A 17,119-nucleotide genomic window follows, 5' to 3' on the forward strand; every position below is an offset into this window, starting at 1 on the left:
AAACTGTCCTGTTCAAAATGCCAATAGAGCCCCTACTAAGAAACACTAGAATGCAGAAAGGAGAGTAGATATATATGCATACTAAAAATCGAACGCTAGCACTAAATGTGGCATGTGTTTTGTATTAGCTGTGAAGGGAATATGTACTATAGGAACTGTGGCAAAAAAGAAATTATGGAGAAGATGAACTATCGTGTATTTTCACAGATGGCTAGAAAATAATGGATGAGGAAAACATTCTAGGATTAGGCATGGTAACCAGCCTGGGTACACTCCATTGAATACATTAGGAAATCAGGGTGGGGACAGAGTAGGCTGATCCATATTTAGTATGGATCCCTCATATGAACAGGAAAATGTTCTGCTCAAAGTTTGACTCTGTCTGAACTCCCCAACCTGGCATATAAAGTCTTGCAAAGCTCAGTCCCAGTGGGGCTCTCTCCAGTCCATCCCCTATCACTTACCAACTCTCCTCTCACCCTAGTTTCTAGACATACATCACCCTAGTGTCTACATACACTGTCTTAAATTTACTACTTCATCCTTTTGCATCTGATATTCTCACCTCAAGACATTCTTAACTCCTCCTTGATTTTGAGCAAGTGACTATCACAGTAAAAACACATTTTATAAAGATGTATCGGGCATCAGTGCATCAAATGACTGAGGTAAGGAGACACTGAGGTGGGGAAAGTTCCCCAATAGTCCAGGGTGAGACAAAGTGGGCCTGCATGGGAGAATAGTTGATAAATACTGTACTGAAGGAAGTAGAAAGGGATACATGTTAGAAGCACATCATGAAGAAGCAGACCTGGTGACTAGGGAAGGACTTCCCTAACTGAACCAGTCTGGGGACCCCAAGGTGATCAAGACTGTTTTCTATTTCCATGAATGCTGCCTAACTGCCATCATGGAAAAGTACAACTTCTGTGATGCTATGTCACAGAAACTTCCTTACCACTGTCTACATGGCCCCAGTAAGTATATGCCTGTTTGGGGAGCCATTAAGTTTCTAGTCTTTCACACTGTTGTTTCCTAAGTCCCTGCTGTTGCTCTGAAACTCTTCCAACCAAACTATATCCAAAGCTGCTATGGCAGAGAAACCACAGAGCTAAACATTTTCAATTAATGAATAAGTTTGTACTGAGTCCCTATTATGTAATCCCTCAAAGATCACTGCAAAATCCACTTGTCCCCCCATGACCACAACTGCTAAACCCATCACTTCATTTTCCTTTGCTCTTTTCTAAAGTCAGTTTGCAGTAAAGTATAATCATATACTACTTACAGGTTATCATGCAAACAAAATACTGTGCTTTATGAAGTGGATCAGCACATAATTGCTTAAGGGAAAAAAGTGCTACTGACATTAATACAGAGGTAGATGGGTATATTATTGCAATATAATTAGAATGCTGTAATGTTATCCAAAGAAAAAAAGTTTTGTCAGCTGTACATGATTATTTCTTTACAAGAGAGACATCTAGTGGCTGACTTCTAAAACAGGATTGGAGCTCAATTATTAATTCACACTGTTGTTAAATAATGGGCACAATTCTATCTTCATACTGTAAGTCCAAGAGATACCCACAGATAGACAACTAAAGAACCCTGAGGCAAAAGGGACTTAAAAATTCAGTTGTAAACTGACAGTTGTAAAGGAATGGTAAGTAGGACTGAGTTGCTTAGAGGCAATGTGTAGACAAACTGAGGGAGAAAGGAAGGTCAAAAGTTGGGTCCCTTTCTGGGAAATGGGTGGTTAGTCCACACAAAAGAGCCCAAGCTTGGAATTTACCTAAAAATGCTCTTGGGGAAGGGGCTTCTCAGTCCAATTCTTTTTTCCAGTTGGTAAGTCAAAATGCATTCGTGACCTCACTGCTGAATCCACAGACCCAAGTAGAAATAAAATAAAACTTCAATGATGGACTCATGTGACCAAATGAGACATGCTACTTAATCCAGGTACAACCAATACATCTCTAGGTTTGATATCCAGGGCTTCCTGTAGCAAAACACTAAAACGCTACTGAAAAAGAGTGGCAACTGTGGATAAAAATGTGTATTTTTTATATGATAGTACCAGAATACTTTTCAGAGATACTATTTACAACTCAAAATGTATAATGGTCCTGCCCACATCTATCAATGCCTTTTAAAATTACTATTTAAAAAGATTCATTTATTCTCAAAATAAGCGTTTCATGCCAATGGTCTAAAATTCAAAAGGTACAAAACAGCAAATTTCCATCCCTGTCCCCTTCTACCCAATTTCCTTCCCTTAAGATAACCACTGTTACCAATTTGTAACATTACTCTGTATTTCTGACAATCATGCCATATTTGTACATTCAGACCTGCTTCATTCTTTTTCCATTATAAATACATACCATAATTTTTGTAAATAGTCCACTAATGAATTATTTAGATTCATACTACTCTTCTGCTATTACAACCAACACTGCATTGAATATCCTTGTACGTATTTCATTTTCCATTTCTATGATTATATCTAACAGATAAATTTCTAAAAGTAGAATTGCTATGTCTTCCTGATCCATCTCTTTTCCACTACTGACCTTACCTTTGTACTGGGGCCAGTGCTTATTTTAAACCATTAGGACATTTTAGAAAAGATAATCTGAAAACCTGAATAGCATACGTTAAGAAATCCCGGAGAAATAAAACACAGACTGAGTTCATCAGCAAGTAAGAGATATCTTCAGGTACCAAAAGGAAGCAGGAACTAAAGACTATGGTGGAATGCTGAAGTTAGATCTGCTTTGAAAGCCTTTGCCAATCCTGGTAACAGGTTTGTCAACAGCCACGGGGTGACAGAAGACAAGATCTTGGGCCCACATAAGCTAGAGACCTTAAACTGGAATCAGAGCATAAAACCAGTGAAAGGGTAAACCAGAAAAATCCTGCATACCTATCAAAGGAAGACAACTAGGAAACTTACTGACCTTAGTTTGGGCTCTAGGGAGAAAGGCAGAGGGAATAGAAAGATCTCAATTGAAAATGCAAAACTATTGTTTCCTCAAACTGGCTGGGGTTCAAATTATCCCTACTAGTACAGTCTGGGAAACTTAAGATGAAGAAATTAAAGAGGGTCCTGAATTGGTGCCATGGAGTATCTTGGCATAAGTAAACCCATACCACCTTCTGTCTCAACTTGAGTTCACGGCTACATTTTAGATAAACAACAAGGAAACCAATCACCATAATCAAAAGTCAGCAGAAACAGCAGACAGCAGTAACAGACTTCCAAGAACTTCTGACACTGGAATTATTTACACAGATAATAAATATTCTAAATTATTAAACAAAGGGGATCTTAAACATGAGAAAGAAATACAGTTCTATCTAAAAGACAAGACAGACTGCAAAAAGAAACAGAAGTTCTAGAAATGAAAAATAAAACTGAAACAAACACTCAATGGATGAGCTAATAAGATTAGACATAGCTGAGGAGAATGACTTGGAATAAACTACCTGAATAAACTACCCTGAATGTAGTGAAGACAAATAAGAAATTAAAATAATACCTTAGCATTTCCAGAACTGTCATATTCAGAAAGCACAAATCTCAAAGAAGATAAATAAACTTAAAAAACATCCCATGAGGGGCACCTGGGTGGTGGCTCAGTTGGTTAAGTGTCCGACTCTTGATTTTGGCTCAGGTCATGATCCCAGGGTCACAGGATCACACCCACACTGGGCTCTGCACTGACAGTGTGGAGCCTGCTTGGGATTCTGTCTCTCCCTCTCTGCCCGTCCCCAGCAATTTCTCTCTCAAAATAAAAAAACAAATATACATTAAAAATATATAAAAAATAAAAAACAAATCACATGAAGACCCATTTTGCAGTACTCCAAAGACCAAAGCGAAGATCTGAAAGTCAACTGAAGGGGGGTGGGGGGTAAATATATAAAAAAGTGCTCTCAACAGTGGCAAAAAAAAAAGCAAGAAGACAGTGGAATAACTGAATGGAAGTACTAAAATGTCAAGATATTTCATATTCAGCTAAACTATTATGAGGGTGAGCTATAGGATTCCATATACGGAATTTTAAATCAGGCAAAACTCATCTTCAAGGGAAAAAGTTAGAACAGGTTGTCTATGGAGAGGAGAGGAGCTAACAAGGGAAGACCTTGCTGGAGTGATGGTAATATTCTACATATCCATAGGAACCGTGTTATACAGATATAGGCATACCTCAGAAATAATCATGGGTTCAGTTCAAGACCACCATAATAAAAGTAAATATTGCAACAAGGCCAGTTAAATGAATTTTTTGGTTTCCCAGCGCATAAAAAGTTATTTTTACACTATATGGTAATCTGTTAGTCTATTAAATGTGCAATAGCATTATGTCAAAAAAAACCTGTAGATACCTTAATTTACAACTATTTTATTGCTAAAAAAAAAAAATGCTGCCCATCATCTGAGCCTTCAATGAGTCATAACCTTTATGCTGGGGGAGGGTCTTGCCTCAGTACTGATGGCTGCTGACTGATCAGGGTGGCAACTGCTGAAGATTGGGGTCACTGTGGCAATTTTTAAAATAAGACAGCAATTGGGGTGCCTGGGTGGCTCAGTTGGTTAAGCGTCCAACTTTGGCTCAGATCATGATCTCACAGCTTGTGGGTTTGAACCCCACATATGGCTCTGTGCTGACAGCTCGGAGCCTGGAGCCTGCTTCCGATTCTATGTCTCCCTCTCTGCCCCTCTCACTCACACTCTCTCTCTCTCTCAAAAATTAACATTAAAAAAAAAAGTAAGACAACAACCAATGATTTCTCTGTAGCATGTGATGCTGTTTGATAGAACTTTACCCACAGAACTTCTTTCAAAACTGACGTCAATCCTCTTAAACCCTACTGCTTTATCAACTAAGTTTATATAACATTCTAAATCCTCTGTCATTTCAATCTTCACAGCATCTATACCAGTAGTAGATTCCAGCTTAAGAAACCACTTTCTTTGCTCATTCATAACAAGCAACTCCTCATCCAGTTTTATTGAGATTGTAGCCGTTCAGTTGCATTTTCAGGCTCCACTTTTTTTTTTTTAATGTTTATTTATTTTTGAGAGACAGAACGTGAGCAGGGGAAGGGCAGAGAGAGAGGGAGACACAGAATCCGAAGCAGGCTCCAGGCTCTGAGCTGTCAGCGCAGAGCCTGACACGGGGCTCAAACTCATGAACTGTGAAATCATGACCTTAGCTGAAGTCAGATGCTTAACTGACTAAGCCACCCAGGCACCCCACTTCTCATTCACTTCAGGCTCCGCTTCTACTTCTAGTTCTCTTGCTATTTCTACTACATCCACAGTTACTGTCTCCACTGAAGTCCTGAACCCCTTAAAGTCATCCATGAGGGACGGAATCAATTTCTTCCAAACTCCTGTGAATGTTGATATTCGGACTTTTCCCCATGAATCATAAATGTTTTTAAATGGCATCTAGAATGGTGAATCCTTTCCAGAAGGTTTTCAATGAAGTCTGTCCAGATCCATCAGAGGAATCACTATATACGGTAGCTATAGATGTATGACTTGAAATAGTAAGACTCAAAATAGTAAGACTTGAAAATCGACATGACTCTCTGATCCTTGGGCTGCAGAATGGATGTTGTGTTAGCAGGCCTAAAAACAACATTCATCTTATTGTACATCTCCACCAGAGCTCTTGGGTGACCAGCTGCATTGTCAATGAGCAGCAATATTTCGAAAAAAATCTTTTTTTCTAAACAGCAGGTCTCAACAGTGGGTTTAAAACACTCCTTAAACCATATTGTAAACAGATATGCTGTTATCCAGGCTTTGTTCTTCCACTTACAGAGCATAAGCAGAGTAGATTTAGCATAATGCTAGGATTTTGGGAATGGTAAGTAAGCCTTGGCTTCAACTTAAACTCTCCAGCTGCATTAGTTCCTAATAAGATAGCCTGTCCCTGAAGCTTTGAAGCCAGCCATTGGTCTCCTCTCTAGCTATGGAAGTCTAGATGGCATTTTCTTCCAATATAATGCTGATTTGTCTACACTGAAAATCTGTTGTTTAGTGTAATCACCTTTTTAAATTGTATTAGCTAGATCTTCTGGATAACTTACTACAGCTTCTACAACAGCACTTGCTACTTTACCTTGCACTTTTATGTTACAGGGAAACCTTCTGTCCTTAAATCTCACAAACCAACCTCTGCTAGCTTCAAAATTTTCTTCTGAAGCATCCTCACCTCTCTCAGCCTTTATAGAATTGAAAAGATTTAGAGCCTTGCTCTGGATTAGGGTTTGGCTTACAGAAATGTTGCTGGTTTCTCTTCTATCCAGACCACTTTCTCCATATCAGCAATAGGTCATTTTGCTTTCTTAACCATTCATGTGTTCACTGGAACAGCATTTCTAATTTCCTTCAAGAACTTTTACTTTGAGTTCAGAACTTGGCTGTTTGGCACAAGAGGCCTAGCTTTAGGTCCATCTTGGCTTTGACATGCTTTCTTCACTGAACTTAATCATTTCTAGCTTTTGACTTAAAGTGAGAGACAGGAGACTCTTTCTTTCACTTGAACACTTTAGGAGGTTACTGTAGGGTTACTGGTTGGCCTCATTTCAATATTGTTGTGTCTCAGGGAATAGGAATCCTGAAGAGTGGGAGAAAGATGGGGAGATGGCCAGTTGGTGGACCAGTCAGAACCTACACAACATTTATCAGTTAAGTTCACTGTCACATGAGTGCAGTTTATGGCACCCCAAAACCAACTACAATAGAAACATCAAAGATCACTAATCACTAAGGTCACCATGACAAACATAATAATGAAAATGTCTGAAATACTGTGACAATTACCAAAATGTGACACCGATATGAAACAAGCAAATGCTGTTGGAAAAATGGCACAAGTAGACTTGCTTGATGTAGGGTTGCCACAGACCTTCAATTTGCAAATAACACAGTATCTGCAGAGCACAGTAAAGTGAATGAAATGCAACAAGAAAAGGTACGCCTATCTGTGCATTTGTCAAAACTCAACACGTGTATTCTTAAGATCTGTGCATTTCACTGCACGCAAACTTTATATAAACAGGAAAAGTGAGGTTCCTATCTTTCAGACAATTGTTTAAACTTTTTTTTTTCACTGAACATATCATGGATATCATTCCATGACAATATTTCTACAATTAATTTGTTTTTGTTTAACGGTTACCTAGAATTCTATCTTGTGAAGAGACTATCAATTTGACTCAGTCCATACTGATGAACACTTGAGGTTGTTGCCAGTTTTTACACTATTAAAAACAGTGCTGCAACAGATATACATGTATCTCTATAAACTGTACTGACACATCTGTAGGCTAACTTCCTTGAGTAGGCATATATAACATTTTGAAAAATACTACCAAATTGCCTTCTAAAATGACCACTAAAGTATATTCTCAGCAACAGTGGAACAGCAAATTGGTCTGGCTAACCCATACTTTCATTATACTAGATATTATCAATAAATACTTATGTGCCACATATTATATATGGCATATATATGCATATATGTAGCATATATATATTATTACAGCATATATGTATTATATATATACATATCTTTCTATGACACATGTAAATATGTATCTTTCCATGACCACCTATTCTTATCTTTTGCCCCTTTTCCTAATTAGGTACCAATATTTTTTTTATTAATGCATAAACACTCTTTGTCATACATGTTAAAGTTTTTTTTTGTCCTGTTGGTCTTTTGAGTTTACTGTGGTCTTTTTTAACCACATAATTTTTTAAAATTTTTATGCAAATTTAGTTATTTTTTTTTCCTTTATGGCTTTGGATTAAGTATTTCCTCTCTTTAAGATTATGAAAATATACTAGTATTTTTTATTTCAAGTTTAGGATTTTGATCCACCTGAAATTCTAGTTAAAAATCCGGCTTTCCTCTGACAAATGGCAAGCTGACTGACTCAACCCCATTTATTAAGTAATTATCTTTATTAATTTGAAATGCTACCTTCATCAGATGCTAGAGTACCAAACAGCCTTACATCTAGTTTCTATAATTTAAGCTAACTATAGATTTGTATGTCAACATTAAAAAATTTTACTAGAACTTCATAAATTTCAATGAGTCCAGCCTTATTACTCTTTTTCATATTTTTCCTGGTGCTTCTCCCATGTTTATTTTTCAAAATGAACGTAAGTCATATTATTATAAACTCTTTCCTTTTTCTCAAAAAAATCACAAATCAAAACCAAACAAAATTAGTACTTTCATTAGGATCACATCAGATATAAAAATCATTCATTTAAGAAATGTTATTTATATAATACTGAGTCTCCTAAGAATAGGTACCTTTTTCCATTTGTTCCAATCTTTTAAGTCATTCAGTAGAGTTTAGGTTTTCTTCATATAAATCTTTCATATTTCTTCCAACGGTAATTGATTAGCAATGAGTGAAAGTGAACATAAGTTTATAATGCCCCACAAAGAGAGGAGGTAAACAAGTTAGCTCTGAAAGAGTCACTATTTTATTTATTTATTTTATTTTTTAGTATTTATTTTTGAGAGACAGAGAGAGAGAGAGAGAGAGAGAGAGAGAGAGAGAGAGAGAGACTGAGTGCAAGAGGGGGAGGGGCAAAGAGAGAGGGAGACACAGAATCTGAAGCAGGCTCCAGTCTCTGAGCTTTCAGCACAGAGCCCGAAGCAGGGCTCAAACTCATAAACCATGAGATCATGACCTGAGCTGAAGTTGGACGCTTAACCGACTGAGCCACCCAGGCGCCCCTGAAAGAGTCACTATTTTAAAGAAGTGGTCTGGATCTGCTCCAGAGAAAGCAGGTGAGTCTTCTACTGGACACATTTCCTTATCAAGCTCTTCTATTTTTTTTTTCAATGTTTTTATTTATTTTTGGGACAGAGAGAGACAGAGCATGAACGGGGGAAGGGCAGAGAGAGAGGGAGACACAGAATCGGAAACAGGCTCCAGGCTCCGAGCCATCAGCCCAGAGCCTGATGCGGGGCTCGAACTCACGGACCGCGAGATTGTGACCTGGCTGAAGTCGGACGCTTAACCGACTGCACCACCCTGGCGCCCCAAGCTCTTCTATTTTTTAAGAGAGAACGTCAATCTTGCTTTAGCCTAACTTATTCCTTTTTTAAAAATTAATGTTTATTTATTATTTTGAGAGAGATAGAGAGAGGGAGTGTGTGTGCATGTGCATGGGGGTAGGGGCAGAGAGAGAGGGAGAGAGAAGAGAATCCCAAGCAGACTCCATGCTGTCAGCAGAGCCTGACACAGGGCTTGATCTCACTAACTGTGAGATCATGACCTGAGCCGAAGTCAAGTCAGAAGCTTAATCAACTGAGCCACTCAGGTGCCCCTCAACTTATTCTTAACATAAGCATCCCTTAACTCTTCTTTATTCATTGAAGCTACCTATTATGACATTCCTGTAAATTCACCAGTCCTCTAAAATTCATCACTATTAAATACATTTTTGACCTCACAGATTGGTTAGTGTTATATTCCACCTTTGACTATAACATGAAAATTACATTTCCTATTCTTATAAAAATCCGCACATCACACAATTTTGCATATGAGGCTTAGGAGATTCATACTGGTCGAATACTGGTCAAATACTCCTACCATAAAGGATACCTGGGTTTGCAATGAACCTATGCTTCTAAGGTACCTATTACACTTACTATATAACCTACTGATAGTTCTACAGAGGTAACTCAGGCACAATTATGGAGCATTAGTCACACTTCACATGAGGGTATTTAGGTTTTTTAAGCTTTGTATTTTGAAGTAATTTCAGACTTCACAGAAAAGTTACAAAAACACCACAAAGAATTCTTCACTCTGTTCAGAAATTAACATTGGAATGTTTAATTTTAAACAAGTTCCATTTGAGTTTTTTATTAAACTGTAACTCAAGCTGCTTAAATAAACAAATGGGCAATTTAATACTTCAGGAGTTATAACAGTCCTCTCAGTATACAGGACTGAAATCTCATGTGACCAGTAACAAAGTCCCCAAATATTTGAAATTTAAAGATTTTTTTCCTTAACTCCTTACCCAGCAAAACCTGCCTGAGCCAGTTCACAATCATTTACCTATTGTAATGTAAATATTTGCATGTTTCACTGTAGACATAGTATTGTTTATGTAATACTGCCCCAGACCTCCTAGAAGTGAATATAGTAAATTTACCATATCCCCAAGGGTTTCAGGTAAGAGAAGCAGTGCTAGGTACTACTTTAGTTATCACTTCATTTAATCCATTCAATGCAGTATTCAATCTTGCCCAAGGTCACCTACTGTGTACTAAATGGTAGTGGCAATGTTCAAATTTAGGTTTCTCAGAGTCAAAGCATTAATCACTTCTGAAAGCTGAAAAAGAGTATTGAAAATGAGTCTCTTAAAAACAGACTACTGGGGCATGGAAAGTGAAAATAAATCCTTTGAAAAGATGTAGTATCCCCTCCTTCCAGCAAGTCAAATTTTACACTTGAACTCAGATATCACTCTGAAACGTGTAGTCAAATGTTTCATATCTCAGTAGCAATTAAATAAAAGGAAATTTTGGGGTGCCTGGGTGGCTCAGTCGGTTAAGCGTCTGACTTCGGCTCAGGTCATATCTTGTGGTTCATGAGTTCAAGCCCCGCGTTGGGCTCTGTGCTGACAGCTCAGAGCCTGGAGCCTGTTTCAGATTCTGTGTCTCCCTCTCTCTCTCTGACCCTCCCCCATTCATGCTCTGTCTCTCTCTGTCTCAAAAATAAATAAACGTTAAAAAAAAATTTTTTTTTAAATAAAAGGAAATTTTAAAAAATGTCATTTGAATCAAATTAGCAACATTTTTTAAAGAGATAACTCAGTGATAGCAAGATGTTTAAATAGGTATTCTCATATATCACAAATGGAACTGAAAACTGGTTTAGTCCCAGTTTAGTATTACTAGTCACATTTTCAGATGAGAAACTAAGACAAAAAAGTTAGGTGGTTTAGCTTAATATCACATAGCCAGGAGAAGGCTAATCATAAATAGGAACCTAGGTAGCTCAGGTCCAATTTGTGCTCTTAACCACTCCATTTTCCTATCTCTATACTCTACAGAATTTTTTTACAACTATTTAAAATGAATCAAAATGACTGTAAGACCAAATTAAAGGATAAACAGACTGGTGAAAATATTCCCTATGAGAGTAAGATGAGCTATAAAAAGGCACATCTTAAAAGAGAAAATTCAAGAGCTGAGTCTTTCCAATAATCAGATATGCAAGAAAAATTTACATTCAGTTAAAGTGCAAGTATAACTACAATAGGCATTCTCATATACTTTTCTGATGAAGATACAAAGCAGTACTTTTTTGGGGAGGGTAATTTGAAGTCTCTCTCAAAAATTTTATTTTTTAATGTTTATTTTTGAGAGAAGAGTGCACACGCAAGTAGGAAAGGGGTAGAAAGAGAGGGAAACAGAGGATCCGACGTGGGCTCTGTGCTGACAGCAGAGAGCCCAATGTGGGGCTTGAACTCACAATCCATGCAATCATAACTGGAGCCAATGTCAGACCCTTACCGACTAGCCCCGGCACCCCTCTCAAAATTTTAAATGCATGCAGTCTTTGATCCAGCAATTCTACTTCTAGGGATTGATTGCAAAGAAAAGTCATGTAAGCACACAAAGCAATTTCTTCAAGGAAGAATTGTTTAATGTAATGTTTATTATGGCATTTCTAATAATTAAAAACCAGAAATAAGCTAAATGTTCATGAATATGGTAATAATTAAATAAATATGGTAGTCATAACTAGAATACACTACTTAGAAATATGGCAGATTTGCATTAACAAATGCAGCTGCAGAAAAAAGTATCCTTTTATTCACAAAAATATTAATAATTTTGAACTTGAAAAGAGCCATGTAACTTTGCATACTCTTTGTATTTAATGTTGTATTTTATTAATGGAAAAAGAAGAAAACATGATTAGAAGAAACACGAAATGTTATCAGTGGTCATATCCACATAGTAGAATTTATAGGTGCTATTTTTCCATTACACTTTTTTTTATGATGAAGATGTATTAGTTTTACAATTGCTACATACACTCATTTCTTCTTACACTCCAGTTAGTGGCTAGGTAAATTAATACACTAAAGGTCACAACTTTACACAATAGCTACCATCAGCTCCATTTTACATGTGTGAAAACAGCAAAGAAATTGAATCTAAAGGGGAACCCTCTTGTACTGTTAGTGGGAAGGCAAACTGGTGCAGTCACTCTAGAAAACAGCGTGGGGGGGGTTCCTCAAAAAATTAAAAATAGAATTACCCTACCACCTAGCAATAGCACTAATAGGAATTTATCCAAAGGATACAGGAGTGCTGATTCGTAGAGGCACATGTACCCCAATGTTTACAGCAATGCTATCAACAATAGCCAAACTATGGAAAGAGCCCAAATGTCTATCAACTGATGAATGGATAAAGGTGTGGTGTGATTCCACACTCAATGAAATACTACTCTGCGATGAAAAAGAATGAAATCTTGCCATTTACAACAACATAGATGGGACTGGAGGGTATTATGCTAAGTGAAATAAATCAGTCAGAAAAAGACAGGTATCATATGTTGTCACTCATATGTGGAATTTGAGAAACTTAACAGAAGACCATAGAGGAAGGGAAGGAAAAAATAAGAGAGAGGGAGGCAAACACCATAAGAGACTCTTAAATACAGAGAACAAACTGAGGGTTGATAGGGTGTGAGGGGTTGGGGAAGCAGGGAAAATAGGTGATGGGCACTGAGGAGGGCACTTGTTGGGATAGCACTGGGTGTTGTAGTAAGTGATGAACCACGAGAATCTACTCCTGAAGCCAAGACTATTCTGTATACACTGTATGTTAGCTAACTTGACAGTAAATCATTAAAAATTTTTTTTTAATAATATTAAAAAAATAATAAAGCCTGTTATGAAGTATGTTGCTAATGTCCTCCTGGGAAAACACTAAAAAATTTAAGGAAAACCAACCCCAGACAATTGCAAATTCACCAGCAAAAGGCATTAATGCAGAAAGAGTCCAATTTGCCACTTCACAGATCTGAGGTGTAACAAAATAACTGAGTATAAATTTGGGTTCTAAATCCAAGAGACATACTGAATGTTTATTTTTGGAAGGGAAAAAGAAAAAAAAAAAACCTCTAACATACATTCTTGTATCTATAGAGACCCCCAAATTTTACATTTGAGGGTACATGCTTTTTAGTGCTGAGAACTAAGCTCTCATAACAATCAGTCTGAATGGTTTCCTTCATAACACAGGAATATATTTTATATTTGAGAAGACACAAACCAGTTACCTTAAATTTCAAACAAATTATGTCAATTTCTAAATATGTCAGCTTGAAAATGCACAGTGGAATCATCTCATATTTGATAAATGCAAAACATTACTTTATTTCTGGAAAGCTACCAGGAAAAAGCAAAATCACTTTTTATAAATATTCCTCTTGAAACATAAAAAAATAAATGGGTAACACCATCTCCTAATATAATATTTTTTTGAAAAGGTGGAAATTCTATTAGAGTAATGATAATTCTGATGGTTTTGCCTTTTCAATTTATGAAGTGGTAAAACTGGAAGGGAACCTTAGGGTTTACCTAGTACAACCCCCACATCATGCAGATGCGGCCCAGAGAATTTAACTGCAAGTTACTAAGTTGCAGTTACTAAGTCACTAAGAGGCTAAGGAAGGAGGAACTCACTCAGGAATTTTTTTACTCTAAATCCAGAAGGTGGACATTTGAAAAGTATTATCTAATAATTTAGTGGGCTACTTGTAATATTTTGGGATCCTGTTCCCCTCTGTACTAATGGGACCTTTCAGACCTAACACTCTCAGAAAGCAGCAGGTTAATCTCTATTGTATCATCTATACTTCAGATTTACTACAGAGTAAGTTTTCCAAGCCTCTCTCTTCCTCAGCATTGGCTTTCAAGTGAAATTGTATTTCCCTAAGTAGAAAGGATTATAAATGCCAAACTGCTTGGGTCAAAATTGTGCAGGGTCCTGCTTTGACTCATCATTTTGCCCCTGAAACCTCTGAAATACTTCCATGGTATCTTAGGTCTCAAATACACACATGCACACACATACACACAAACTGTAAGCCCAAATTTTTATTATTCACATGACATAAAATTAGTTAAAATTTCTAAATGCTTATTTTCAATTTGTGCGATCATCTTGCCACAGACCAGTAACAAAAAGCTCACAGACTACACTTTGGGCAGCAATGCTCTATATCAAACCAAACCTTCAAAGATGTTCCTGATCAAATTAGAATACCCAATATACTAAGAATGAAGTTAGAAACTTACTTCTTATCAAAAAATGTTGAATTTTCTTTCCTCTTTGTGAATCCGTTGGGTAGAAGCTTTAAATTAATACCTTGTTTTCTAGCACGATTTTTCATAAAATACATCTAACAACCAAAAATAAATAAATAGAAAAATTAATTTTAAAATGCCTTAAATTTCAACAGTGAATAAAACAGTGTTCAAAATATAATAATTAACATTTATTGAGTACTTATGTTTCACAAACTGTGCTGAACATTAGTATCTCATTTAATCCTCACAATACTTTGAGACTGGTACCTACCTACTACTACCCTCAATTTAGGAAGGAAAGTTAATGAGATGCCAACATTATACACCTATTTCTGAGAGTGAGAGCCTGTAATAAAACCCAGATATAGCTAATTCTGGAGGCTGTCTTGTTAATCATATGCTCTGTAAGCCAAAAGAAGGATTTAATGAGATGTTTAAAAACACAGGTCATTTGGTAATTCATAGGGGCTACTTGTACAGTTCCTTTTCTTTTACTGAACTTTTTCTTGATGTTTATTTATTTTTAGAAAAAGAGCGGAGGGGCAGAGAAAGAGAAAGAATCCCAAGCAGGCTCCAAGCTCAACACAGAGCCTGTTGCAGGGCTTGATCTCACGATTGCAAGATCACGACCTGAGCCAATATCAAGAGTCAGATGCTTGACCAACTGAGTTACCCATGTACCCCTTTCTGAGGTTTTATACCATACTTGGCTGTATACAACTATACAGGTAGTTCACTCAAGGGAGGAACCAAGGCATTGCCTACTTACAAGGCTTAACTTAATGTAGCTACTATTGTAGGCTATACAAAATGGGACATGTGAATATTCTGGCTCTGACATGTTTTACTCCACTACCCGTCTGGGTTGGCTGAGCAGAACTAGGCAGTACCAGAAAGTAGTGAAGGAAGTAATATCATCAAGTTTTCTTCCCTGAACACTCAAATGGCAAAGTATAAGTGCAAGTTTTTGGTTTTGCAATGCTAAGAGTTAGAGAATTAAATCATAAGCCAAGGGAAAGGAAGAGTCAGCTATCACTTGTTAAAAAGAGAAATAATTTAAGAAATTACATGCAATTTTATAACATATAGGGCTTTGGTTTCAGTAATGGTGATGATTATAAGGACCAACTCTCCCACTGAAAACATCTAAGAATATCAGAGAATGGGGGAAAGACACATATGTAATAAAATACATTTCAAAATCACCTTAAAAAACACTGGAGAGCTAACAAGAAAACAAGAAAATACACGCCAATATTTAACGAGAAGTGAAAACCAGGACAGGTAAGCAAAGCAGTAGTAAGAAATGGGCTGAAAATTCTCCAGATTTTTTTTTTTTTTGGCAAATTTTGCAAATTCTGGCAAATACAGGCTTTTCCTTTCAACAGCTTTCTCAGTAAGAGAGTAGGAGTTATGACTCTAATCTTTTAGGAACCCCTCATGAAATGAGGCTGAGTCACAGAATATGCCTAATTAATATTCAGGTAAGGGTGAACCAGAAATAAACCCTACCCCCAGAGCATGCTAGGAAATTTATATCAGAATGACTAGAACAGTGGAGGGTGCAGGGGGTGAGGAAAAACAATTCATCAGAAGCTGTGGTCATGGGCCAGTTCTTGCTCAGGTCTGAAATGATTTGCTTTGCTTGTGTGGTCAAGGGAATCTTAAACTTTCAACTTGATTTAGGATAGGCCCAGGTTTGCAATATTCCCAGGTACCTGGCAGAATAAAAGGCCTGTGTCCTACTCTTGAAAAAAGTTCTCACAAATCATTTAAGAAAAAAAAGTAGCACTCAATAAAAAATAAGCAAGCATAAGGAATACAAGAAAACAAAGGTTAGCGAGCAGGGACCAAAAGAGAAAAAAAGAGGTAGCTGAGAATTCTCCATGTATTCAGACACTAAAAGAATCATACACAGATTGTAGAACAGTTATGCAAAATTAAAAAAAAAAAAAAAAAGAACAGCTTGAAAATACCTGCAGTGAAGAGAAACTATAAAAACTGACTCAGCAAATTTTTATAAGAACTAACTAAAGCTAGAACATATCCAGAATACACTACAGAGAAAAAAAGACAAAAAATCAAGTAAGTTAAAGGATAGGTAGGAAAAAAGATTTAACTTACATTTATGATAGTTTTAGAAGACAGAAGGAATCAGAAATGGGCTGAAAATTTCCCAGAACTGATCAAAGATACAACACAGATTCAAGAAATCTAACAATTCTCAAATAAGATGAAGAAAAAGAAAACATGCATGTTCATATTATAGTACAAATAACAGAAAACATAAAAAAATGCAGCCAGAGTAAAATAGATTTCAAAGGCAATTAAAAACAACAGATGACTTTGCAACAATAACAATGGAAGCCCTAAGACAGTGGAACAATAATTCTAAACCCAGAATTCTATAGAGAAAAATCATTTTAGAGTGAAGAATGGGAAATAAATAAAAATTCAAAAAATCTACAAAGTAACCCAAGTGGTGGTAACCAGCAAACCCTCTCTAAAGGATATTCTAAAGGATGTACCTGAGGCAGAAAAAAAGTGATCTCTAAGGGTCTAAGGTGATGACAGAAGGAATAAAGGGTCTAAGATGATGACAGAAGGAATAAAGAGCAAAGAAAGTGGGAAATATAAAGATAAACCCAAATAAACACTGGCTGAATAAAACAGTAACTACTGTATGGAGATTTTTTTAAAAAGTCAATTTAAAGA

General features: G+C 36.7%; 1 protein-coding gene across 6 annotated transcripts in view; it reads right to left on the minus strand.

Moving 5' to 3' along the window:
- ZNHIT6 (zinc finger HIT-type containing 6) overlaps positions 1-17,119 on the minus strand; it is a 112,907-nt gene that overhangs the window by 86,952 nt on the left and 8,836 nt on the right. For all 6 annotated transcript variants that reach the window (XM_011284895.4, XM_019837352.3, XM_011284894.4 and 3 more), the window contains exon 5: positions 14,393-14,496. In XM_011284895.4, the coding sequence (XP_011283197.2) occupies positions 14,393-14,496 (104 nt within the window). The remainder of the gene's footprint in view (positions 1-14,392; positions 14,497-17,119) is intronic.

Source organism: Felis catus, chromosome C1, assembly GCF_018350175.1.
Source record: "Felis catus isolate Fca126 chromosome C1, F.catus_Fca126_mat1.0, whole genome shotgun sequence".
Taxonomy (NCBI): Eukaryota; Metazoa; Chordata; class Mammalia; order Carnivora; family Felidae; genus Felis; species Felis catus.